The sequence below is a fragment of the Amblyomma maculatum genome, chromosome 1 (assembly GCF_055883805.1).
Source record: "Amblyomma maculatum isolate TAMU_Amacu chromosome 1, ASM5588380v1, whole genome shotgun sequence".
NCBI lineage: Eukaryota > Metazoa > Arthropoda > Arachnida > Ixodida > Ixodidae > Amblyomma > Amblyomma maculatum.
This window is the reverse complement of record NC_139344.1, coordinates 446,884,155-446,910,918: the sequence shown is the minus strand read 5'-3', so window position 1 is coordinate 446,910,918 and position 26,764 is coordinate 446,884,155. Positions and strand designations below refer to the sequence as shown.

Here is a 26,764-nt window from a genome sequence, read left to right as displayed (position 1 = left end):
GTAACGCTTGCCACATCGGATACCGCGAGCTTACCGCAACGACGCTTCCCGCGAAAGCAGCCGACGACGGCGCTCTGGCCGCGTGCTATGCCCTAGTCGTCGCTATGCCTAAGCGCCTAAACGGTTTCACATCAAAGCCGTAGCTGGAAGCGCTTTGGAAATAGTAATTTTTTTTATTCCTTCATCAAATTAGGCGCTTATTATCCATAATCAACAGAGCATGCGTTTCTGAAGGTGACGAAAGAAATTCGCCGTGTCGGCAACTCGGCGCCGACAGACCGCGGCAGCAGGAGCGACCTGTTCCGCCCGCGCTGGGTGCGGTGGCTACGGATTGGCTGGCAGCAATGGGTGCCAGTTTTTTCTTTTTTTTTTTACGATGGTATTTGGCATATTTCACAAACATGACAAGCTGCACAATTATAGGAGCACAGTAGCATTTATTGCAGGTGGCATGTTTGTAGTTTATTTTGGGTGTATCTTCTCATCGAGTCTCTGGAGTCGAGATAACACATTTCCTCGTTGATCGCATTCGGATGAGTACCTCACACTCATTCGATACCTAAGGTCGTTTTCATCGAATGTCATTATATTTTCTCGGGTAGCAGCAAACAAATATAATTTTGAACGAATGTCATTCGATGGAAAAGGTTAAATTTACCGTGTGGCAGGGCTGAGTGATAACTATTGATAACTATGTTTTTAGTGTTTTCTGCTTGTCATTGCACTTTCCATGAATACTTCTTGTTTAAATTTGGTTGACTCCGCTACCGGGAATATACAATACGCATTAGATTTATGAAATGATTAGCCAGACGATCTTTAGCGTGCATTGACATCGCACAGCACACGGTTGCATTTTGCGTTTCGCCTCCACTTAAACGTGGGCGGCGCGGTCGACTTCGGTCCCGATAACTCGATCTTCCTCAGTAGCCTGAGCTGCTGCGGCAGGTTATTGAACAGACAATTTCCAATATGCGTTTTGAAACTTGTCATGCAATTACTTTGAAGACCAGAGCCAGTGTTCTTGTTGGCTGGCAAGATTACGAAAACATAACATGTCGCTGTACTTGATATTCAATCTAAATGTTCTAGAGCTTGTTATAAAGCGCGCTGTAATTCTGCAGTTGGGCGCGAGGGTGATACAAATGAAATCAACATGATATTACAATAATAAAATAGGATATAAAGTTTAAATCTAATATGCTCTTGGCTAACCTGCGATGCGGCATTTCAGATATGCTGATATCTCATTCCCCCATGAAATTATCTACCCGATCTGCCTTTTTGACGACGGAATACGTGAAATCCATGCCGTACAGGCAGTGGTAAAGCGCAAGCATGAAAAATCTGAACTCTTGCTACAGGAGCCCAATATGCGCTATTTATCTGATGCTCAGAATTTGCAAGCTCGCTGGCTTTTCCTGCGGTCGCACCGCTACGAAACCGCTCGCAGTTTCGAAGACGCTACCTAGTTTTCTGTAGCAATTTATTGCATGTAAACGAAGCAAGCGTGTACCATGAAGCAAAGAAAGAGCATTGAATCATAGGTCAAGGAATGAACGAATTAGGGTGGCGTTGTAATGAAAGCGGGGCACCCAAAATGAGCTGCACTTCGTATATATACGCAACCTTGTTTACGCCAGTCTGCAGGAGACACTTGATGCATATGGAGGCGATGCAGTTTCAGACGGCCGTGATATCAAACACATGTCCGCTATTATAAAAGGCGATCCCCTTGCGCACACTGTCACCGCGGAAGTGCCCGCGAGACGCGCACAAACGGCAGATCGCATGCGCGCGCCACGGCCAGGCTTGCCGCATGAGGCCCGCCTCGGGTTCCGACGGCCGCCGCTAGGCGGCTTTCAGGGGCGCCCCTATAGGCGCTGCGCATGGCGTATACCCGATTGCTGTGGCACCTCATCTGTGTGTTAGCCAGCCCTGTATCTCGCATACATAGGGAAGATTGAATTTCTTAATCGCAATTACTGTGTCCTGTAATCATGTAAATTATTCTAACACCATTATATTCCTTTCTGCTCAGCCTGATTTATTTGTTTTCATGAGTTCACATATTTTGTGCAAATAATATCGGGAGGTAATAGATTTGTCTTCCTGTTTCTCCCGGTCAATTCTCGTTGTTGCTAAATTTGAACGCATCTGAGGTTGCCAGATTTGTTTCGCGGTCACCGCATTCTTCCTTTGCGGGACGGCCTCGAAATTATTTTGAAAGAATGAGGGCAGGTAAACTTTATTTATTGCTGGCTTGCCGCACGTAGCACTGCAATGCAACCAGTAGGACGATTGGAAGACAAGTATAGAGACCAACACACAAACAAAACTGCGCGAGAACCGCTTGAATGAAAATAGCACCGCTCATGTAGTATTCTACATTACATGATGTGCGAGACAAAATGTGACAGACTGCTGACACACTCCTGTGCGTGTGTGCGTGTCGGAGGGGGGGGGGGAGGCACTTGTGTTCGCTCGTTCGTGTGTATGAGCATGCCTATTCTACGAAAGCGCACAAAGAAATCCTATTTTTGTCTGTACAATATTTAGCACAGTGGCGCCATTGACCACAGGATTGAAGGAGGTCAGTTTACATCCCCATTCCAAAGAAAGGCAGTGCCAAAGATTGTTCCAACTACCGCACGATCGCACTTATTTCGCATGCTAGCAAGGTGATGTTGAAAATCCTCCAAGGAAGGCTGCAGCAGTATGTGGATCGGGAGCTTCCGGACGTGCAAGCTGGATTTCGCAAGGGCAGAGGAACTAGAGACCAAATTGCCAACCTTCGCTGGATCATGGAAAAAGCAAGAGAGTTCCAGAAACCCATCTACTTCTGCTTTTTATTGATTATGCGAAAGAGTTTGACTGTGTAGATCACAGCAGATTGTGGCAAGCTCTCCAAGAGATGGGAGTTCCAATTCACCTCATCTGTCTCCTCAGGAACCTGTATGAAGGACAAGAGGCCACAGTCAGAACTGGGCATGGTCTTACTGATTGGTTTCCGATTGAGAAAGGAGTGAGGCAAAGCTGCATACTGTCACCCTGCCTATTTAACCTATATGCAGAGTGCATCATGCGGAAGGCCGGTCTGGAAGAGTCTTCACCTGGAGTGAAGATTGCTGGAAAACGTATCAACAACCTTAGATATGCGGATGATACCACTTTATTGGCCGAAAGTGAAGTGGAACTCAAAAGACTTCTGATGCGCGTACAAGAAGAGAGTGAGAAGTTTGAGCTTAAATTGAACATTAAAGAGACAAAGATCATTACGTCATGCCCTATCAAGTCCTGGAGCATCAATGGACAAGATGTGGAAGCTGTGACAGATTTTCTCTTCTTGGGCTCCAAGATTACCTCGGAAGGAGACTGCAGCCATGAAATTAGGAGACACCTGCTTCTGGGAAAGAGAGCAATGGTTAGCCTTGACCGCCTAGTAAAGAGCAGAGACATTAGTCTGCCAACCAAGATCCGTATAACTCGTACTATGGTATTTCCAGTTGTGATGTATGGATGCGAGAGTTTGACTGTGAAAAAGGCTGACCGCCGAAGAATTGACGCGTTTGAATTGTGGTGCTGGCGAAGACTCTTGAGAGTTCCTTGGACTGCCAGAAGATCAAATCAGTCGATATTGTCGACCATAAACCCTGACTGCTCATTGGAGGGTCAAATTCTAAAGTTAAAGCTCAGCTACTTTGGTCATCTGATGAGAAGAGAGGAGTCGCTGGAGAAAGATTTGATGATGGGAAAGGTTGAGGGTCGCCGGAGAAGTGGTAGGCAGCGAACGCGATGGTTAGATGGCATCCTCGAGGCACTGCAGATGAAGTTATGTGATGTTAGGAAGATAGTGAGGGACCGGAAAGCGTGGCGTGACATGGTCCATGGGGTTACGAAGAGTCGGACACGACTGAACGACTGAACCGAACGCCATTGACCACGAAACTGTTCGTCAAAGCGGAGTACTATATTATTTCGACGCCAAGCCCGTGTGCAATCAGGTGAAAGTCCTAATACGCACGTCGACTAATTTTTGGTGTTTATTGGAGTTTCTCCTTACTTTTTTCCATAACTATTCCAGCAACAATAAACGTGCTCGCAACCACCTTTTTAAATTCGCGAACGAGCGAAACAGAACTAAAAGTAACGGCCTGAATATTCCACTGCACAGTCGCAGTATGTTTACATCAATATCTTAGGCAATATATTGGCTCCTACGACCGCGAAATTACATGTGATGCATTCAGCACCGAGGATGCGCAGGAACATTCACTTCTGCTTTTATTCTCGTAAAAGCTTTCCAAACATTTTCTGGAGCATGTATAGCTGAAAATTACATAAGGAAATGGACTCTCAAGAAGCATGAGCTGGGATCTGCCATCCCAGTCAAATCAAAAACTGCAGAAAACTTTCTGTAGTCACCACAGACTTTCTGTGGGGTATTTGATGGCGAGCCTACAGTGACGACAGATGTTTCTGTAGAAACAACAGAAACGTACTGCAGAACTACAGACTTTGGAAAATTATTACGGAAAGCCTACAAACTACAAAAAGCGCTAAAAAAGCAGCAGAAAAAGTGACACTACAGCAGAACTGCAGAATATTTAGTAATACTTTTCAGAAGAGGGTGAATAAGTGCTGGTTGGTACGTGTCGAAGAATTGATTAAAGAAGCGCTGAGCGCATGTGTCTGTCCTTCTCCTGTCCCGTCTTGCCTCGCACTGTTTTATTGTCTTCTTCAGTCATACTTTTGGCACATTTTTTTACTTGCATTCAGCACAGTTTGGAGCAAACGGCACAGCAGGTCAGCAATTTATTAGTTTATGTAGCAGTCACCACCACCCTGTGCTACCATACTACAACAGCTCGAAAAAACAAGTACACAACAAAGAGACAACACGAGCGCCTCAGTGTTTGTTACGTTTGTAATGTTTTTTTTTTTTTTTTGTTTTTTTTTGCGCTGTTGTATTATGGCTCGTAATCACCTTACCCAGCTTTCTATTGTTCTGTGCTACCACTTCACTGTGCATGCTTATGCCAGGTGCACGCTCCAGCAGTCCATTGAACACTATAGCGTTGTTCTGTGGTATTAATCGCTTCATGGCACTTAAGACGTCTCTCTAGCCAAGCAGCGATGAAAACAGCTTCCGTTGTTTAAAAGTTACCACTCTTAGACATCTAATTCACATCGCCTATATCGCTCACCTGTAATTATCTGGATACACGTAAGTAGCTGTTTCGTTGGGTAAGGTTCTTCAAGAAATACGAGTTGAGAAATAGACGTTATAAAAACCATCTGAATGTTGGCACGGCAGAACATGACCAATCTGTGGGATGCTGGAGACTTTCAACTCTTCTAAAGATGTTTCGCTAACCATAAAGGATAAAGAAGGCTTCACGCACTTCATTTGGCTGAGTAAAAACTCGTTCCATGAGCAAACAACCCTATTTGTCTAGAACTGCCGCGCCAGTTTAAGATTGCAGCGTCTGCGTGACCTCAAGGAAGTAAGTTAACGAAGCATAAATACAAATGTCAATAAAATTTCAAATGTTCATCTTGCATGAACCAAATACTTCGCTAGCACTGTCATGTCGAACCAAGCCAGTTCACGTAGGAAAAACCTCTGAAACACTACAGAGTTATATCAGTTGCCATAGATTTAGAGTACCGACTGAAGATTTCTGCTACTAAACTTACCACAATTTTTTTGTGTTGGGTACTTCCTCATCCGTCGACTCTGTTCGCGCTGAATGTGCCCTCAAGATCGGCATTAAAGGATTCTGATACGTTAACGCTACTTTATAAGTGTTAAACAATTTGGTGAATTACGGCCCTGCTATGAATTCAACTGTATTACAAGCTTTGCCTCCGAAACCACTTTATATCACTGTACTGTAAAGTGCCCTTAAAGCAGAATTTGCAGTGAATAGCTTTAGCACGATAATATTCAATTATAAACCATTGAAATTTATGGAGAACCCTTCGCTTTTGGGTACACAAGCACCAGCCGCTGACATCAGTTTGAAGTACGTCTAATGGATTATCTCCATTCGTTACATCAATGTCTTCTACTCTCGTCCCTTATAAGTACAACCCGGTTATAACGAAGCCACTTGTAAGAAAATAGCCGTTATAACGAAGAGAAATCAATTAATTTCTCTTTTTAGTTTTTGCATTTTCAATATAATTTGGGTTCGGTTTTAACGAAGTCGATAAAAGAACACCCACGAATATAGCAAAGTTATTTTGTATCAAACAGACAAATAACGTATTGATCGGAACATTTTTAAGCATTTAACATGTTTATGAGAACAACGAAGCCAAAACTCGCGTGACGGTTGCGCACTCCCACGAAGCGAAAGGCTGCTTCACAGCTTTGCTTGTCTTACTGCCTTCGTGACGAGCTATCTCGTGCTGCGGCCGCGGGGGCGGCAAAAAGTAAAAAAATAAAAGGCAATTTTCGGCCCCCTAGAGAGCAGTGGTCGAGGTGGCAAATAGCGTCTCTTTTCCGCACCAAGGGAGAAATCTCGGCAGCGCCGTGGGGCTTCGAAGGACGCACTGCCCATTTTACATGCTATCGTGGATCTTTGCAGTTCTCTCACCACGCTGTTACGCCTTCCCCTTGTTCCGTTTCTTTCATACCTCGTCATCCCTGACTTGGGCTGGAAAAATCTACAGACGCCGGACCTACACAGTTATTTGCTTTATCGGAGTCAACCTTGACTCTGTTGATCTTCTATTTCTCGGCAATGTCGACTCTCGCTAGCCCCAGCACCTCGACAGCCAACAGAAATCTGTTGAAAAAGATTTGTTTTTGAAGACGATGCGCCATTTTGGATGAGGTGCGCCGAAACGTGAAGTGATATCACATGATAGTACGACATCACACAGTCCGCACTTTCATCGACAATCAATAACGGCAGCAAAACCGACGAAGTTGGCAGTAGAAACCGAAAGGGGATCCGATGCGCCAGACACGACGACGTAGAAGACGTACTTTTCAATTCTTGGATGGCCAATCAAATAACATCTAGCTCACTAGACCCGTCATGTTGATGAAGGGTAAGGTCTTCGGAAGCACTTCGCTCTCAGACACTGACTTCCAGCCGGAAATTGGGCGCCCACAGCGATTCACGGAGACGCACAACATTATGCGTAAAAACTTCGTCAAGGAGGTTGCATCCGTTGAAGAGGAATCGCTCCAGGAGTGGATGGCCGACCACCGCGATCGGATTCTTTCGTATTATTTCAAGGACCCCTACAAGGCAGACGAAACTGGATCGTTTTACCTACTGCTGCCATCGAAGAGTCTCACGATCAAGGCAGACAAAATGTGTGGGATGGCGAACCGCGGTTCACATCGCTGCAACAGCTGACGTTACTGCCACGACAGCCTGCTTGAAGCAGCTTGGTAGTCCGCTTCCATGTCTGGGCGCCATGGACTTCGCTCGCGCCGGTGACGACCTTGTTTCCATGGAGGAATTCACGATTGACGTTGCCAGAAGCGTCACGGAAGAGACCACTGTACACAGCGCCTACGAGAGCGACTGTGACGACGCTTTGTTGTGCCCCTAAGCCGGTCACATCCGCAGAAGTTGCTGGAACTCTACAGATGTTCTTTGGGGGTTCGAAGCATAACTTCTGTTCGCACTTGGATGGTATGGAGGCCGCAATCCTGAAATCCACACTCGCAAAACCTATTCAGTGAACGCAGGACCACCTCTAGTGACAATAAATCACCTTTCGCAATTTTTCTTTTCATAGCCGAAATACAACGAAATAGCGGACATAGCGAAGATATTTCGGATTCCCGCTAGCTTCGTTATAACACGGCTATACTACCGTGATTCTGCAACGCACAGAACTGTTTTCTCTTGGGATTGACAGGCAGGATTTTACACAGCTTGATCAAAAGTTTGAATTGTGCGTCATAGTTATTTTCAGTGTTTAAATGACATTTAGAAAACATTACTCTGACATAAACTTTGACATCTATTCCTAACGTTTTAAAAACTTTACATAGAAGAATATTAAAGGAGCTGCATGCATGTTTGAGCTACATAAAGGTCAAGTGCTTTGTAATGTTTCAACACTACATAGCAGGACATTACAAATGCACCACATAAGCCATTATAGGTGATGTAGCTGCTGCATAACCTGCTACCACTTAAAAAAACACATAAATGACAAAAAAAGAATTATGATGTATGGCATTGTCATCGAAGCATTAGTAAGACAAAGCGCACATGCAAATAATGAGTGAATATTTATTCGACTTGTGAGAGAGAGTGAAACGACAAATCTCTCAATGTTGAACATATGTTAGTAAAGGAAACAATGCCAACACACATACACACGCAAACATGAAGTGTCTTGTACTGCGTTTCGGCACTTAGAAGCATAGGCCACATTTGGAGACATAGCAAGCGACATAAGCATCGTGCACTTCAAGCACATGCTAACATATTTTAAAATGAATGCTCCCAATACAACGGCATTACGTTAACATGAGCTTTAATGGCCTGGAATGGGATGAAGTCCTCATATGTCCAAATGAAAGTGCCAGCAAAAAGTAACGTTCTCAGGAGTGTAATGCCGATGCAAGTTATGAGCCCAGATAAATTAATTTGACGTATTCGCAAGAGTTATGAGTTAAACGAATCCACAGATTACATGGCATACATTGCTTCATGCATCACAATTTGCCCTTTATCCTATTCAGGCTGACAATGGTGAAGACTCCGTTTACCTGCCTAACTCCATACCTTTAACAAAACAAAACTAGAGAACAATCGGTAATCTCCATTGCGAATGAAAGCCAGCACAAGAAAATCAGCCAACTTTCTTCTGAAGTTAATTCATGGATGTACTGAAGCAAAGCAGGTTATGGTGGAGCTACGAATAACATAGTTTTTGATAAAACTCTAGTCACTGACAAAACTTGCTTATGCAGAGCAACTCGCTACGTATTTTGTATACTGAAATAAAAAGCACAGATCCTCGTTATTTGTTACATCACATGTGACTGCAGCAATGCTGACAAGGTAGCCATTACACACATTGCAAAAAGCCATCACAGTCAGTTATTAGGCCTAAAATGCAGGCACAAATATTTAGCAGTGAAAGGCATCACAACGCCTAGGCACACAAAGCTCCTAGCATACACAGCCACACACAAGATACACGCATCACACAACAACTCACATTTCATAACTCATCACTGTTAGCCCTCAAGAAATATTATATTAAACTCTGCTCAATATATACAACAGTTGGCTGAAAGAGCAACAATAAGCAATAAAGACAAACGTGCCATTACTGAACTCATACATCACGAAATGCCGTTTACGGGGAACCTAACCAGTGCTATGCACATGTCAAGGTTGTGATGTACAGTTTCATGGATTGAATTGCTTGTTGCGTATTAGCTAGGTTGCAGTATATCAACAAACTAGGTTGCAGTACATTTGCAGCCCAGCTCAGTGTTCCACGCATTACCTTCTGAAACAAAATCCTAAGCTTAAATATTTTCTGAGCCTACACAATGACCAACACAGTATATTTTGCTCATTGAGACATCTATTGAATGACCTTTTAAGGCTCATACTTAAGGCATCTTATACAATTGTAAAGGCCCCAACATCTCATGTGCTGTGCTAACATCGCTGTATTTATACCACCTAGTTAGGCCATGCATTATATATAGTGAATTTGTGACCCCTGCAGATATGATTTAGAAATATATGTGTTCTACGCAGTTATGTAGGCTGTAAGTAAAATGTGGAAAACTAATATAATAACTCAGTGAATAAAACATGTGAGTCCAGCATAAGATGTTCGAGCAAAAGAATTTCATCTTTGCCCATAGCTGTACTGGCAGTCACAGCTCCTCAATGTGAGCTATGGGCAATCATTCACTTAGGAAAGCCTTTATTGTTGCCTATAGTTACAAAAGAGAGTTTTTTTTTTCATGTCTGAAAATTGAATCAAGGGCAAATAGCAAGCTTTATATCATCAACTAAATTATCACTGGAGAAGCATGCATAAATGTAATACAAATGAAATAAAAGTTCCCATAAATTATGAAACAGTGTCAGCAGATACTGCCAACTTTATTATTCATGACTGTTCCTCATGAAGCTATATCTTTTACTGTTGCATAACGCGGTCAGTTTACTTCCATCCCAACTCATCTCAGATGATAAGTTGACAGCGTCGCTGAACACATTTCATAAAGCTTAGCACCACATAGAATTCAGTTCGCTAGGGTGAGACATCAAGAAAGCATCATGCAGAAATGCCTGGACAAAGTGTGCATGAAATTCCCTCATCACAAAAGGACAAACAAAAGGAGTAATGTAATTTTGCAGTCGCCGTAAAGTTTGCAGTGGTATCCGAGACACGGCATGGAATACTTTTCATTGCCATTCCCTTACACTGCAGATATTCCGTATGCTGTCATTTTCAAAATAAAAAGAAAAAACGCGCAGGCACAGTCGAAAGTTTATATCATCAGCAACGCCTACCAACCACTGTACCACTCTGTACAGGTACACACTGTATTAATCACTTGCTGTTTCATTTTTGTGCCAAGCGAATGCAGCAACTTGTAGTTAGAATACACTTTATTCCATTCCTTCCAAATGTGCTGCAAAACAAGCTACTCAAGGTTGCGTTTTTCGTAGTCATTTGGGGCAAACCTTGTGCTGCCATTTGTTGCAGCCAGTGCGTGAAAGGCTTAGTGTCGTCAGCGTGCTTTGTGAGTTCCTTTTTTGTCTTTCGTTATTGTGTGCATTCCAGTGCGCAGTTACATAAGCTTCTGCCTGGCGCATTCCGGGCAAAGGATGTCAGGTCCGTCAGTGATGAATCCCTTGCCCACCAGGGAGTTGGTGCACATGGCACAGATGAAGCAGTCATTGTGCCAGTTGCGGTCCTCGAAAGAGATGAAGCGCGTTCCGCCAATTCCTGCACAGACACCACACACCTTGTTCAAAAGATGCACAAGAAAAAAAAGCTGAAAAATTTGTCGTACCAGCCAGAGAGAAAAAGTAAAAAATGTCCGCTGAAAGCGCCCAGGCAATAAGAAAAACCTTTACTCTCAAGACTAATCTGCGGAACAATATCTGATCTGGGTAGTCAGTTACTTTGACGCAGTTACTATTAGACTGGCCCTCCTGCTTCATATACTATCACTACTTCTTATCCGGCATGCAACATACCCGTCAACTCACAATGCACCCAACAACGATGAGTTTTGTAATCAATACTAAGACAACCGTGTATATGCTATGATGCAACGACTTCTTCAAGAAAAAAACAAACTTCTCTTCAATGCACCACTCTGATCGATAGTGAACAAAGTGAAATACATGGAAAGAAATCTAGGAACGGAGTATTTCTTGTGCTTGATTAAAGTACTAGTCCAGTAAGCACACAAGTAAATACACCAAGGGACCTAATTATGTCACACAATACACAGGATGAAGAGAGCACTGAACAAGGATAAAAGGAGCCGCTGAAGGAAGAGAGATATAACCCCCTCTATTTCTAGGGGAGAGGAATGGCTGGTTTAAGAATGAGCCAGCTAAATATATAAATATGATTAAGGGTGGATCAGAAAAAGCGAATAAAAAGGAATTTATGCCTAGAAACACAACAATAACAGAAATGAAAATAAAAGAGATTGGTGGGTGAAACAAAATGAAATCTGACCTATAATAGGTCGGCAAGTGACAGAAAAATGATGTCACATTTCCTCTGCATCAATCCACTACTTTTTATTTTCTGCTTCTGGGTGGGTTTTTATCAGGTAAGGTCTTGCGGAGGATGGAGGAAGGTAAAATGCAGTGATAGATAAGTGGGTCAGTTATGACGCTTATGAAGGGTGGAGGCAAGTGAGCTTGGAATGAGGAAGTGGGCAGATGAAGCAGCCCACTGCAGCCAAGGAATCGCGATCCAGAGATGATGGGTGCCTCTGTAACACATGAGATTCATTCTCTGGCACTTCACACTAACACTGCCCGCATTTCAGCTTAAGATCCCTGGTACCGTTTGCCACAGCAAGGTAAATTTCAACCAAACTACTGAAATTTGGAATAACTTGAAAAGCAAATTTGAAAGTAAATTTGAATGTTAATTGGCCAAGGCTCTCTCGCCAAACATCTGACTGCAAGTGCCAAGATCCAAGCACCAAGCTAGGGTACATATTATACCCTTTAAAATTGCTAGGCACCTGGAGGCACTGCGAATTGAACCCAGTACCTCCTGGGCACAAGTCTACACCTTGGCACTATTTCTTTCCTTTTTCTCTCTTTGTTCCCTTTCCCAAGTGTAGGGTAGCCTACTGGGAATCACCGAGTTAACCTCCCTGGCTTTCCATTCTATTTCTTCCTCTCTCTATTTAACACAAGGCCACTGCTTACACTGCTTATTTCGTACATGCGCAGTTTAAAAAATGGTAGAGCACGATGTGTGAACTGCATGCAGCCGAAACCACTCAATTTGTTTCTTTTGTTTTCACACTCTGCGCAAAAGCACGAGGATGCAGAAAGGCAGCCAGGTAGAATCAGGCTGCTCACCAGTGATAGGCTTGGAGCAGGCAGTGCACCTCTTCGCGAACAGTTCGCCAAAGCACTCGGCACAGTACGGCTTCTCATCACGCGACGTGAATCGCTGGCCGGCCAACGAAGCGCTGCAGTTGGTGCAAGTGAAGCACTCCCGATGCCACGGCTCGTTGCGGTACGTCACGCCGCCGCTAGTGATAATCTGCGGGAGAAAAAATTTGTTTTTTAGTCACACGACTTGCGAAAAAAACTGGACTGCCTTTTTATTCAAATAAAGGTGCCATGAGTTGCACTATATTTCTGGAATTGTGTTCCTTTTTCTAGGATGCCCAGAGTTGAAATTCTGGCCCCAATTTTTTATTATTTCTATTTTATAGTTACAGCGCACACCAAAGCATTGTAACATGTCACAAATCTTCTTAGTCTAACAAATCTGTGATATGCGAGAATATTTTAAAATTCTTGGAAATAAAAACTGCCTCCTCGCGGATGTCATGAGCAAGCCGCGCAAACTTCAATGTTCCCTTCCAATTCGTCCACTCTTATGACTTTATAAAATGTCTGGAGGATGACTAGATATTTCACACTATGACCCACGCAAGCAAAAACATTAGCCGTGTCAAAAAAAAAAAAGAAATAGCAGTACTTCCGTACGCTGTAGCTTTGAAGCCAAAGGAAAAAAGAGCTCGGTCTCGGGGCACTAAGAAAAAAAAAATCATTCTCTAGCGAAATACGCACGATTTCGTTCCCGCGCCTGTTATGATAATAAATGTTCAATGAAATCGCACAGATATTTTATTCGAAGTCCATTCCGCCTTCCGCTGGGTGCCCCATGCATTAAATTGCTGCTCTCTCTTTTAGCCCCTACATTTATATTTATGTGGACATTCACGTTCGCGGCAACAGCCACAGGGCACTTCGACAGATATGCAGCGGCTACCACAGGCTGTGGATCGCAAAGAAGCAGAGAGCAGCGGCGGAGGTGGACTCTGTACCTGGTTGCACTTGATGCACCTGGTGGCAAACTTGTCCTCATAGCATCCGGTGCAGTAGATGTCGTTGTCCCGTGGAATGAAGCTCCGGGTGCCGATCGGGTTGCTGCACACGCAGCAGCAGAAGCACTTCTCGTGCCACTGGTGGCCCTTGTACTCCATCTTCTTGGTGCCTGAATGGATTGAGTAGAAACGCAGCTGCCTCAAACACAAATCGAAGTTCGGCCATCACTTATTCCTCTGCTTCTATAAAAAAAAAATAATGGAGAAAAGAGCGGGGGAGGAAAGGGGGTGAGTTGTGCGCGGATAGTGGGCCGAGATAAGATATCCAAAACATTCAATATAATGATCCGATATCGGATCGTTCAATTGAGTGTTCATACACCGTATAAGAATCTCAACGATCCTCGACAAAAAAAAAAAAAACTCACTTAATCCCTAACTGGACCTTTCCGTACGGTGAGCGCTCCGAAGAGGTATGCGCTTGCCCTTGAATCTAAGCGGCCCGTCAGTGTGCCTCAACTGGCTGTGCCATCGATCAGCTTAAAATCCTGCTCGCGCGGTACTCGAGATATCACAGTATGTCTGGAACCACGAACTTCATAAATTTAGTGACAAGACTAATCATGACAAACGCGCTTGACACTTCCGCCGGTCAACTGACTACTACGCTTAATCGAGGCATACTGCGTTATACTGGAGCCAAAACGACAATGAATTTCAGCCTCAAGAAGCAAGAGCTTAGAAGGGAATGTTACGCATGAAGCATGTACCAGTGCTGCACGATACGTACAGTCGTGAGCAAAAGTGGTATACAACATTCAGTACGTGGTGGAGCTCGAGACAACTGCACCCTAACTTTATCTAGCAACAGCTATCAATAATCGAGACAATAGTGGTGGTGCCCCAGTTTATCCGCATGCGTGTGTCGATGTCGCTGTCCCTTACGCTGTCGCTAGATGGCATTTCGATGCAGTTTTATCCAGCTCTGTCACCGGCTGAGTGTTGTATACCACTTTTACTCACGACTGTACAACCACGAGAAACGGAACAGTGACAAGAACCACCGGCAGTCACGACTTCGCGAAGGCTGGCCATATTTTCACTAACCGCTTATTACCAATGCGTGAACTTGTGCCTCTATTATCCCATACGTGCTCATTACCACACTCGCATCAGCTAACGCATTATGCGGAAAACCAACCTGTATAGATACAAAGTGGCCCAACTCAAGATTCAGAGGCGCCGGCATCAATTTCACCTTCCTATGTCAAAAAAAAACAAAAAAAAACCTACTCGAGGTCACAGCCCCTGTCTACTCGGCCATGTAATGCGCTCTTCGTGACGTCGCACAGCCCGCCCACCAAACAGAGCCCGACCATGTCCCCTGTCAACTACCCCCTGCCACAGGTATGCTCGTCACTTCTGCTCTCACAACGCCAGCGCCACATTTTCTGGTGTATGGGGCCATTAACATTGTCGCGTTAATAATATGCGAGCTCGAGTTATGAAAATCTTACCAGCTTGTCCGGTTACAGAGCTGCTTTCGAAAAAATACTGAGTTTCAGTACTAATTTTAGTCGTCTTTTATGCCTAACAGCTGCCGACATTCACCGCCGTCACTCATCTGCGCGTTACGAAACTTGACGCCCCGGACCCCGATATCAGGCGTCCGGATAAACAGTTCTCGTTTGCCCAGCGAGGCGTTTCAAACGCGAGCGCCAGATGCTGCCAGCGCCGGTTTCTCTCGTTCTGTCTGGCTCTCTATCCGATTAATAGAGTACGCAAAAATGCATGTAAAACAGCATCGCTTGGCGCGATCTTTCATTTGCCAGCGCTTAGTTGACGAATGACTCTGACCGTTCGGGCGAGGAGTCTCTGGAGGCTCGTCAGCTTCGCGCCCCATGGGGACAGCGCTGGGTGGGAATGCAGAAGGTCGTCGGGCTCCGCTCGCACCGCACTTCGATCGCTCAGACTCAACCGGGGTCGTCACTTCGCTACTTCATTAAAGGTGCCACGTCAACTATGAAGCACTCGGGTAGGCCACACCCCAAACCTAGTTCGCCGCACAAACTTCGACGATCACACTTGACGCTCAAAAAGGGGCGTAATGTTTTGCGCTCCGCTGCCGATGCCTGTTCCTCCAAGCCGCCCTCGACGAGCAGCAGACAACTGCGTCCACGCGAATAGCGTTGCTGTTTATCACGACCAGAGTAGGCTACCAAAGCGTAGAACGAAGCGGTGCCGGCTGCTGGTCCTTATGTACGCCTTGTATCGACAGTGATCGGCGAAAGAATAAGCTCCGAGAAGGCTTCGGTCCGTGCGTCCCACACAAAAAGCGCTAAGATAAAGAAGCACGCAACGCACCGACACTTCTATATAGAGACCGCCCAGAGTGGCAAACCCATTCTTTCTTTACCCCTTTCCACTCTTTTTCTCGGCGCGCCACGCCCTTCGTGTGCCTAGCCTCACTCCCCTCTTTTCCCCAAAAAAGGCCTTCGCTTCTCTTCACTTTCCCTCTATCCCGAAATGGGAACGGTCTTGGCCCGTCTGGTTGCCATGGCGAGGACCCGACGCTTAACCGTTCGCGGTTGCCCGCCGCACCGCCTGTCTGGAGGTCATCTGCCTAATAACCCCAACGAAACACACAGAATGGCTATCGCTACGTTCCCTTTTCATTCCCTCTTTTCATACGTCGCTTCTCACGCTAGCCTCGTCCGCCTTTTCCTTCCCCATTTCGCGCTGGCCGCGCAATGCAGATATCGGTGTCGGCAAGTTGTTTTTTTTTTTTTTTTGCGCAACCCGTTGCGGCGCCGGCTACAGTAAGCGGCCGGCCGCACCCCAGAGTGCCTAATAAGGCGGCATGAAGAAAGGCTCGACGCAAAGGGGTCAGCGACACCCATAGTGATTCATCGTGTGGCAGCGCGCCGGTCGCCCTCCACGCCGAGCTTTGCAGCTAAATGTATGCCCGCAGCAGTAGAGGCCTGGGTTCGTGTGCACGACGAAAACGACAGGGATAGAGACTGTATGCGAGAGTGGCAAAAAATGTATGCCTAAAGGTCAGATAAGAATATTAGGTCGCGCCCTCAATGGAGTTATCGTAACGAGATTACAAAGACAAAATGGGAGTGCCAGCAAATACAAAAAAAAAGCGTGCAGAAGGAGACATTACACACGAGCGGTGCTGTTTTTGTATTGGCTGATACTCCTATTTTTTTTACAATTTCAGGACGCACCAACTGACCTAGCAGTCCGCCAATGTAACACAAGGACGTCTTTCGCATCTCGGCGGGGACATACTTCAAGGATGTTGTTAATAAGCAACCAAAAGGTTTTTTTCTCTTTTTTTTCATTCCTCCCTTCGGTCATGTTTGATGATGGAGGTAATGCTGTCCTTCACTTGCTATCAGCGGTTCTTCGATGTCATCCTGCTGAGAGGAGTGACGTTTTAAATGTAGCTATTTTGAGCCTATTGGTCGTAGATAAAGGTTATCGAGTCGTTGTGCTCACAGCATGCCAGTGTGACCGATTCAAAATTGAAAAAGAAAATTGCGCTACATGACATATGTGCTAAAGCTACTCATAGCAGGACGGTGCTGGAACTTGATGTAGACCGTCCAAGCCAGATTTCAAAAGTAACATTTTACCACTAAAAGCGATCTGACAGGATACGAGGGCTTAATAACGTACATCAAAAAGCAGCGTTCCAATTACTATGGAGGCTCAACGGCCATTTCCATAGCCTGCCGTAGCTGCTCAAAATTTCACACCTGAAAGCTGGCGCACGTCGACCTGTTTCTGTTATGATAAAATGCATATGTACCTAAAATGCACGTTCTGGCTCATATGAATAAACTTATTCAAGCTACAACACCACCTCGACTACGTTTTCGTGGTGCTCTGTACGGAAAATGTGGTTGAATCGTAAAAGGAGAAACAATTTTCCACCCAGGCGAAAGGGCCAATGGCAAACCGAGAATGGCAGTGTCATATAAAAGTCCATGAAAAGCACAATAACCATCTGTGTCAGGTTACCGACGATAAGGCAGGAATCGTCTGCACCCTCCAGTTCCTCTAATATATATATATTGTAGAAAGGTGAAAAACAGGCGCCAGTGATACACACCGGCTCGGAAGATCTCGCCGCAGCCATCGCAGCGGGTGGCGAAGGCGGCGTCGTAGCAGGCGGCGCAGTAGACCTTCTCGGCCTTGGAGCCGAACGGCTTGTCCACCAGCGAAACGCGGCACTTGCTGCACAGGAAGCAGGCCTCGTGCCAATGCTTTTCCTTGTACGACAGGTCCTGCGACAACACCACCAGAAGCTTGTCGTCATAGGGACTACTCTGAACGTCCCGATCAACAGCTGCGCTGTCAGCTAGTTCGTAACACGAAGCGAAGGCTCCCACATTAGTGTGTTATCCGTCGGGTTTCATCAATGACGTGGAATTACCGTTAGCGACTAAAGCCTCGACAACCAGTTTCATATGGTCACGGTTTTCAAGCAATGCAAAGCCATTGTCGAAAATAAGCAGTCCGATGGGTCTGCTTCTTCCTTCTCCGCAGCAAGAAATTGAACAAAAAATATCATTATTTTCCGCTATATTCACGCAGAGGACGGCAAGCGAATGAGTGCAGACGTTCATACAGGCTATTGACGACTGCGTCGATTGCAAATTAATAATATACACATATATAAAGGAAAGGCGAAGTAATTTTTTTTTACGAGCATGAAAACAAATGCCACAAAACCTTCGCTCTCAAGACCAAAGTTCAATACAATGAAACTTTACGATCGAACAATTAATTATTCATAGGCACTACAGATGTCGACCTCATTTACATCCATTTGTCAAGCGGAGAAGCACTATATAACGTCTACACAGCATTAGGGAATAGCAAATGTTGCAGCAGCAGGAAGTAGCGTATGCGTATCAGTGCACTTTCGACTGCGGCATTTAGCGGTGCAATACAAAGAACACAGACTGCCCGCGATATAAAGTAAAACAGAATACAGAATTTCCACCCTCGGTTCAAAACCTCACTCCGAATTTCACAGTTTCAAATTCGTCAAAGTTTTTAAGCTCAGGTGACGGCAAAAGTCAAAAGGTAGGCTCCAACTCTAACGCGACTGTGTTGTATCTCCTTCTTGGAACGCTTGTGACAAAAGATTTCACCGCTGCATTTATACAGTCTTAAACAGTCTAGCGAGGACAAACGCGCTAAAAATGTTTTTTTCTTCCGAATATACTTAAAACCTGGAGCAAGTTCCTCTGCGTGCCTCCGTCTTATTGCGGCATATATTAGTTTCTGGCGAAAGCCTCCGTTAACCCTACTTTCTTTTGTTTTCTGCGTATGAAACGCGAACCATGAGACTCTCGTTCCCGGCGTCAGCCAATTTTACTTTCAGGCATCGACTCTGAGTCCCCAGAAAGCAGCAATATATATATCTACTGTGAGCTTATTAGCTACAGTGTTTCGTCCCTTCCCACGTATTATTGTTGGTGGCACTAACGCATTTAAAAGCTCCGCAATCTATAACTATGGAATCAAAGAAATACGACTCTGTATCGTGCCGAAAGAGTATGGAAATATGTACGTTATCTGTGTGGTCATGCGCAACGTCTGCGCCATTTTCGCGTTTTCGCATGATTTTTTTTTCTCAAAGTAATTGATGCCTGACGCAGTCCATATAGAAGTTTTCGATTTTCAGTGTGCATTAGGAGCATCGACACTATGCTGCAGATGGTTTTCATTTCATTCACAGGGCCAACTTTGTCAGAAATTGAAACCCTGGTGTGGAACATTTCCCCAGGATAGAGTGGAGAGTATCGCAGGCCGTTTAAACAATCGGGAGGGTGTGCACATACCTTGGAGTCGATGCCGATGGCCTTGGAGCACTCCTCGCAGGAGTTTGCGAACACCTGCTCATAGCAGCGCACGCAGTAAGGATGCTCGTCGCGCAGCACGTACCGCTGGCCGGTCAGCGAGTCGTCGCATTGCCAGCAGCAGAAGTGGCTCGAGTGCCAGTCCTTGTTCATGGCCTTGGTGTACTCGCCCGAGAACACGAGCTGCGGGTACGAAAGGAGGGGAACAAAAAAATGCATTTACTGTTTCGGAAAATGGACGCGATACCAGAACTACTCCAAATTTACCCTCATTTCCCGGAAATTTATATTCACCTTACAAATCATGAAAAAGGCCATGAATCAGCCGTCGTCAAACAGGCAATTGATTAGAATAAAACCGTGTCATTCAACTTCTGATTGTTAGTGATGCGCGACCTAAACCTGCGCAGCACATCGTCGGTGATAATGAATTTCACGCAGCACATCTCCCTGAAGGCCAATGTTGTGGCGACTTATACAATGGAATCCAAAGTTTTAACCGAAAATTGTTTCTGTACTTCGTGTGCAAACACGCGGCTTAACTGAACAACCGCTCCACTACTGTATTTGTCACTAGGCATGAAAGACAGGCAAGAACGTGCAATGCGAATTTCTTGTAGTGCTTTTTGGCAATGGTGTTTTCATATTTGAAAACGCCGACCCAGAACGTTTAGGAATCGGCTGGAAGTTTTCCATCGAAGACGGCCTCCTCATCCCAAATATGCATAACACTTTAAATAACCTCGCCATCGTTTTCATCCGCCTGATTATACCCACTGCATGGCAAAGGTCTCTCCTGTATCCCCTCCAATTAATCCGGCACTGTGCTATCTGCATCCGCTCGATTACCGCATCTGTATTCTGCTATACTGAACTTCAATGATATCCAGGTTTACATCAATCAAGTGGTGAAGTTGAAGCAGCGAAACGGAGTCTTGCAATTAAAGAAGGGTGAAGTGTCCATTCATGACTTGGAATATGACCTGGATTTGCAAGAAAGACGCTTTTCTACCTCCTTTACCAAGTCACTGAGAATATCTTGATAAGAGTTTAATCAGTCCTTGCACGGTAGATTCACTGAGGTTGGATTCGTGATGTTTTCAATGGGGGGGGGGGGGGGGGGGGTAAAACGCTTATTGCCTCTAAAACTAGAGAGTTACATAGAGCTTACTTCCCGTCCTTTAACAAACACTAGGTAGAGTCTCTACTACAGGACCCCAGTGGCTTCCGCTGCCGCCATTGCTCGTTTGACCATCGCCTTTTGGGCGTTCAAAGCGGAGCAAGCGAGTACAGGATTGTCTTCCTGTCCTCCCGCATGGGATTTGGTTTTGGTGAAGGGCAGGTTTAGAGGGGCAAGCCCACACCATGTGAAAGAGCTAGAATAGCAGCTTGGGCATGTTGGTCACGCATCTTGAGGATAACAGCGCGGAACACAGGACGGGAGCACAAGATTAGAGGACGACACAACGTACAAGATTAGAGGACGACACAAGAGGACGTTGTGTCGTCCTCTAATCTTGTGCTCCCGTCCTGTGTTCCGCGCTGTTATCCTCAAAATGTGAAAGAGGTCTGAGAACATTTCCCCAGAGTGCAAGCACTTCCCGGAGAAGGCAGTGTCAAAGTGTTTAAGCGACGCCGGGCACATCATGGTGCTCGTAAGGAAGCGGAGAAGCACGCGTTCTTCCGCTCTCGTTAATCCTTTAGACGGATGGGGGTAAAGGTTGTGTCTGTTTTGATAGTTACTTGAATTGAGTTGAGTTAATTGAATTTGTAACCCGGTGTGAATTCCGTAAGGGGACGAGATTGCCCTGGTGGAGAGCGCGCGGGCGGCTGCATCTGCTGCCTTATTTCCTCCTAGCCCCGAGTGCCGGAGCCCTGACTATGAAGCGGCGGGGTGGACTTCCTGCGTACGAGCTGTTTTGCAGTAGCCGGTAGGCCAGGTACGGAACCCAACCTGGAGCAGTTCACTAACAAACGGCTCTGCAGTGTTTGTCATTTCCAACGAAATCAATAACTTTCGACTTGAGCGTTCGATGAAGCTAGTAAATCTCTTTCAACATACATCATGTGTGCATCAATGTTCACTGAATTTAAGTGTGAAACGTTTTAATCAGCAGCATAGGTAAGCGGTAATTTCGCGATGGAGTAATTTCCCCCAAAACTACCTGATTTGTCGTGGTGTAGTCGATACCTTAACTCGGTACCAAGAGCTATAAAATTTAAACATATTTGCGAATTGCGGCATCAAATGTCACTTCCTGCAACACCGGCTGTTGTGAACAAGTCAACGAGCTTTCGGGTAAGTCCACAGCAGTTTTCAAAAGCACGACTTCACTACACAAGCAAGACACACGCAGCTAATAGCTGTCAATCAACCGCATACGAGATAACGAGTGATTCAAATATATTCATTAATTCCACCATCGTCTTTGTGCTGCCCTGCTCTGACACACGCGCTCATTTCCATGCTGTCTTCATTTCCTTCATTTTCTGTGTTCTATTCCTTGGCTGTAGTGAATATGTACAAAAGAGAGAGAGAGAGCTCTTTAAATAAATAGATTTTGCCAGCGTGAGTATTCGCTGAGATACTGAGGGAGGGAGCATGAAAGCAGAATTGGGAAATAAAGATTGAAGAAAGGTTAGAAAAGAGTGTGGTCATTGAAGATGCATGGATGGTTTTTTGGAAGAGACCAAGTCCAGTACTGTACATGTACAGCGGTGTGATCAAGTAAATGGGTAATTTAGAGCTTACCCAAACACGAATAGAGTCTAAATAGGCAAATAAGAATGTCCTTTCACGGAGCTGTTGTCTATAGGAGCCTAAATGACCTAATATAGAGTCCACTGTGAGTGGCGCTTGAGCAGCAGATTGCAGACATTGTTCATAGTGCGCCCGTTAAGTGGCGTATGCTAGAATTTCGAGGAGAAGGTCAAGTACAGTCTCAATTAAGCCGCAGTTATAATACGGACTGTCTGCTTCCTTGAAGCGGCATTGTAGACTATTCGTCTTAATGCTGCTTTTGCGCATGAACTGATCGAGCACAGATAAATTTGTACAAGCCTGGGACAGTCAAGCACTGCCGCAAATAAGAATAAGGAATGGTGGAGGTCACGCAGCCGGCCGATATGCCTTTCCTGATCGCTACGAGAAAGAAGCATCTATAACAGCCTTAAAATGGATTAAATTTAGAATTTAGAAATGAAGTAGCTGCTGCTCTGTGTGCAGCGAGCATTTCAATGAAACAGCCTGGTCGTGCAGCCGGTGGTTGATGCACCGCACTGTCTCCTCTAACCGTATGTTATGATTTTGGAAGATAGTGGTGAAGCTAACGTCGCGGTGTGTTCAAGCAAGCTCGCACATGACGTCACCAGAGAGGAACATTCAGTGCTGCGGCTCACTTTCTAGCGAAAAGCTGAGTGAGCGCTGTCCGCTCTAACTCTAAAAGCCGGAACCTTCTAAGAAATCCTGGCTTTAAACTAAATTCAGCAGAATAACGAACTAAAGTGAGAAAAACAAAAAGTGCTCGATGATCAACGGCAACGCGAGTCGAACCCGAAACCATGATTAGCCGGGTGAGCCTTCCACCACAAAGTCACGGCAATGATTGAAAACGTTCGGTAACGTTTCTCTTCCCTCGTCACATAGGATGAAATGTCGGGAGGTGTTTTTCCAGAGCACGTGCTCAACTCGTCATTCGCAAAGCATAAAAAGAGAACCGGTGAATTACTTGCCGAAAGGAAACATTACGGCGATTGTAGAGGAAGTCGCGCTACAAACTTATGTTGGCGTAGGTGTCAGTACTTGTGATTACGGACCAGAAGAGAAAAGAGGCACATAAAATGGTACAAGACCAACATTTTCGCAGCATCGCCTTTCAGGGGTTCTACTCGAAGCGTTGGCTGAACGAGACAAGAAAAATATCGACAACAGCGGACAAGGCAGGATTATGCGGCGGCTCCACATGCGGTCGATCAGATTACCGCGCACGTGCCGTCATGCTCTTGGGAATGGGTCGGGCATCTCTCTAGAAAGAGATTGGATGGAACCACGAGGACCGAAGTCTCAAAGGAACCACGCGCGTACACTTTCCGGCATGTGCGCGACCCCAGCGCACGCCTAAACGAGTGGCATTGATATGACTTTAGCGAGATGTCTCCTTTCCGCGGGATATCTCTGCCTTCCTTAATGCCTGCTGACAGCCCAGGAAATCCCAGTAAACAGAAAATAGCCTACTGGTTTTCGTAGTTGGCGCAAAGCTCTGCGATGAGTTTGGTGTACTGTACCCGAATTAAAATTTTCGAGGCCCTTACAGAAAAAATACCGCTTATACTTAACCTTCTGTTTAACCAAAGGGAATACAGCGCTACATTTTTGACGAACCACACGGAAAGACGAACGGGACAGGTTAAACACAATGTCACACTAACTAGTCCGCCAAGAGATACTGTTGACTATACTTAGCCTCAACCAAAGTTACACGTGCGACGCAAGCGCCGCCTCGTGGTATATCTTCGAACCAAGCAGGCATAAAGAACTTGTGCGATGTCACGCATTAGGCGTTGTGGTCCTGCCTCACTCAGGCGGGGTCGGGGCACCGGCACCTTTTGCTTTGCAAGTAGTTAGCACGTGTCGCGGAAAAACTCGGTGACGCGATCAGACCAGATAGGCACCCGCCAACTTACTACTTGCTTCATTTCTAATTTATTACATTTGTGCTCACTGAAGTTATTTAAGCGCGGATAGCAGACAACTACCGCCATGCTTGCAGTAAAAATGGTAGCGCTCCTTCTCTTCCCCGCCAGCCTTCTTAAGACGCCGACGTTGTGGAATTTCGGAAGCCAGTGGTGGTTACGAAACCTCGTATAAAATGGACAGCACCTCTAACACCTCTGCCAGCAATGTAGCAGGAAATGTAGGGGTTCATATTATTTGTTAAGTTCACAGCTTCAAATCAAGTGTCAGATGTTTGTTCCGTTACTTCTGCTCTATTTGTTTTTGTTCTTTTGGGGGGGAGGGCGGGAGGTTAGGCTAGGAGGTTTTTTCCAGTCGAAACAGCGGGTACTGCTCCGCATTTGCCATTAACTCAGTTATTGTGCTGGCTACTTATTCAGGTAGAGTAGTACCACCTAAGACCAAGGTCTGAGGTCTAACAGCCACTGAAATAAAAGTATACTTCCTCGTGGCGTGTACGTCTTATTGGCCCGCTGAATCTTCACTCGCACCCATACATATCCATCCCGCCACTTCATAGTCTGGCCTCCGGCACACTCGGGGCTAGGAGGAAACGAGGCGGCAGATGCCGCCAACCGCGCGCTTTCGAACCGGGAAACCTCGTCCCCCTCCTCCTTCTCAGAATTCCCACCATCCTACACCTTCAGACAAATTACTCAGCTGTACCAAAACATCCGTGTAAAGTGTTAACGAGAACGAAGGAACGCGTGTTTCTTCACCTCCTTACGAACACCATGATGTGCCCGACATCACTTAAACACTTTGGCAATTCCTTCCCCGGCGAGTGCCCGTATTGTGGGGAAATGTCCTCAGGCCTCTTCCATATGGTGGGGCGTGCCCCTCCAACCCTGCCTTTGCGCCTAACCCAAACCCCAGCCGGGAGGACTGGGAGGCGACCCTACTCGCCTGCTCCGACCTGAAAGCCCAAAAGGCGTTGGTCAAACGAGCAATGGCGGCAGCGGAAGCCACTGGGATCCCGTACCAGAGACTCCACCTAGTGTTTGTGAGAGGAAGAGCACGAAGCCTGACCCCAGAGCAACCTCCACGTAACTATCTTTTTAATAAACGTTTTCACCACAACCACCTTCCTCTGACCTGAGTATCAGCTTGTTGTCTTTGCTCTGGCGTTTTTTTTTTCTCCTGCTTCTCAATTTCATGTAGGCCGGCAAAAGCTATAAGTTCACTTCACCGAGGCTGCATACACAGAGTAGTGGACGTTACGAGCGAAGAGCGACGTCTTTGACACCTGTTCTATTCTCACGCGCTCGCGAACCACCCTGAATGTCTTGAAAGCCGTCGCTTCCCTACCGTAGCTTCCGTTCTCCACTGCCAACAATCAGTGCTATCCACAATCTAGCACTGTTCACTAACTTTTTCTCCACCGGTGAGCGACAGCTTTCTCCCATGTTGGCGACCGTTGGCGAAGCTTAGCGATAATAGAAACTAGCCTTCTGTTCTTTAGCTCATGCCGAACAGCCGGTAGCTGACAGTAAAAAACATTCATGCCCCACAACTACGTTTCAGATTCAATGCCTCAACTTGCGGTCGTAATCAGCACCGACACCGTCGCCTACTCACTGGATACGTGGCGCTACGTACGCCTTTGTAACTGCGGGCACTAACAATTGTATAATCGGAAAGCTTTGCAGCAGAATTTATACGCAAGTTATGGTCGGGGCAACCGACAGCAGCAATAGCCGCAATGCAAGTCTCCAGTACTCCACCCGCACAGTTCTTTCACGATTCCGAGGCGCGATGGTTTAACAAAACCAAAATGGCAGTAGTTTAGCTCTGGTTAAACCTGGTAAGTGGCGCAAGCAATACTGCAATGATTGCGCTTAAGGTTCGGCACGTAGTGTAGCTGCGGGTGTAGCTTGACGTGTTTAGCGTGTGATTCTTCTTGTCCTGTTGCTGATGTCGAGTCATCACTGTCCAAGGCATTATGAAGACTCCATGTACGATCATCACCAGACATACAAGTGTCTAGAGGTGCACGACACACTCGTCTAGCAGCGTCTTGCGCTCACCGTTTTGCTAGCCGTTGTTCACGTTCTTCGGCAGTCTCTTGAACCCGTTGCCGTTTTCTGGCTTCGGCGCATCGCCGATACCTCTCTTTGTAAGACTGCATAGCAATTCATTTACCCCGACGCGAACTTCTATTTCTCCCCCCTTTCACTCCTGTTTCCGATCGTCTTTTTATTACTACGCAATTCCTTACCCTGGGCGGCGGCCGTCCGCCCCTTGGACCCTGAGTGGTGCGTCCCGACCACCGCATTGGCGTACATGCCAGGATTTCGACGCGCGCATGCAACATCGGACCTTGCTCGTATCGCATGTGGTGAGAGAGTGCGAAGTGCGTGAGGACGGAAGTGAGCGGTGCGTCAGCTTTCGTTCTAATGCTAACACTCCCTCCTTCCTCCCTTCCCTTACGGCGCGGTTCAGGCGTCGACGCAGCTGCGGCTCAAGGTCAAAGACGGCGTCCGCCGGGGATACGCGACGGCTCGAAATCTGGCGCAGTATTGCTTATGCAATAAAAAAAGGACCGGCTGTACAGCTCATTCACATTCGTAACGGGCAAATGTTGCGCTT

The 26,764-nt window shown here is 46.0% G+C and overlaps 1 protein-coding gene across 4 annotated transcripts in view; it reads right to left on the bottom strand.

Moving 5' to 3' along the window:
* Positions 1–8,256: 8,256 nt before the first annotated feature.
* Positions 8,257–26,764, bottom strand: part of Lmpt (four and a half LIM domains protein limpet) — a 310,360-nt gene continuing 291,852 nt past the window's right edge. For all 4 annotated transcript variants that reach the window (XM_084602629.1, XM_084602651.1, XM_084602647.1 and 1 more), the window contains 5 exons: positions 19,426–19,626; positions 17,685–17,859; positions 13,562–13,731; positions 12,582–12,768; positions 8,257–10,968 (listed from right to left, as the gene is read on the bottom strand). In XM_084602629.1, coding sequence (XP_084458755.1) covers positions 10,811–10,968; positions 12,582–12,768; positions 13,562–13,731; positions 17,685–17,859; positions 19,426–19,626 — 891 coding nt within the window. In that variant the 3' untranslated portion in view covers positions 8,257–10,810. The remainder of the gene's footprint in view (positions 10,969–12,581; positions 12,769–13,561; positions 13,732–17,684; positions 17,860–19,425; positions 19,627–26,764) is intronic.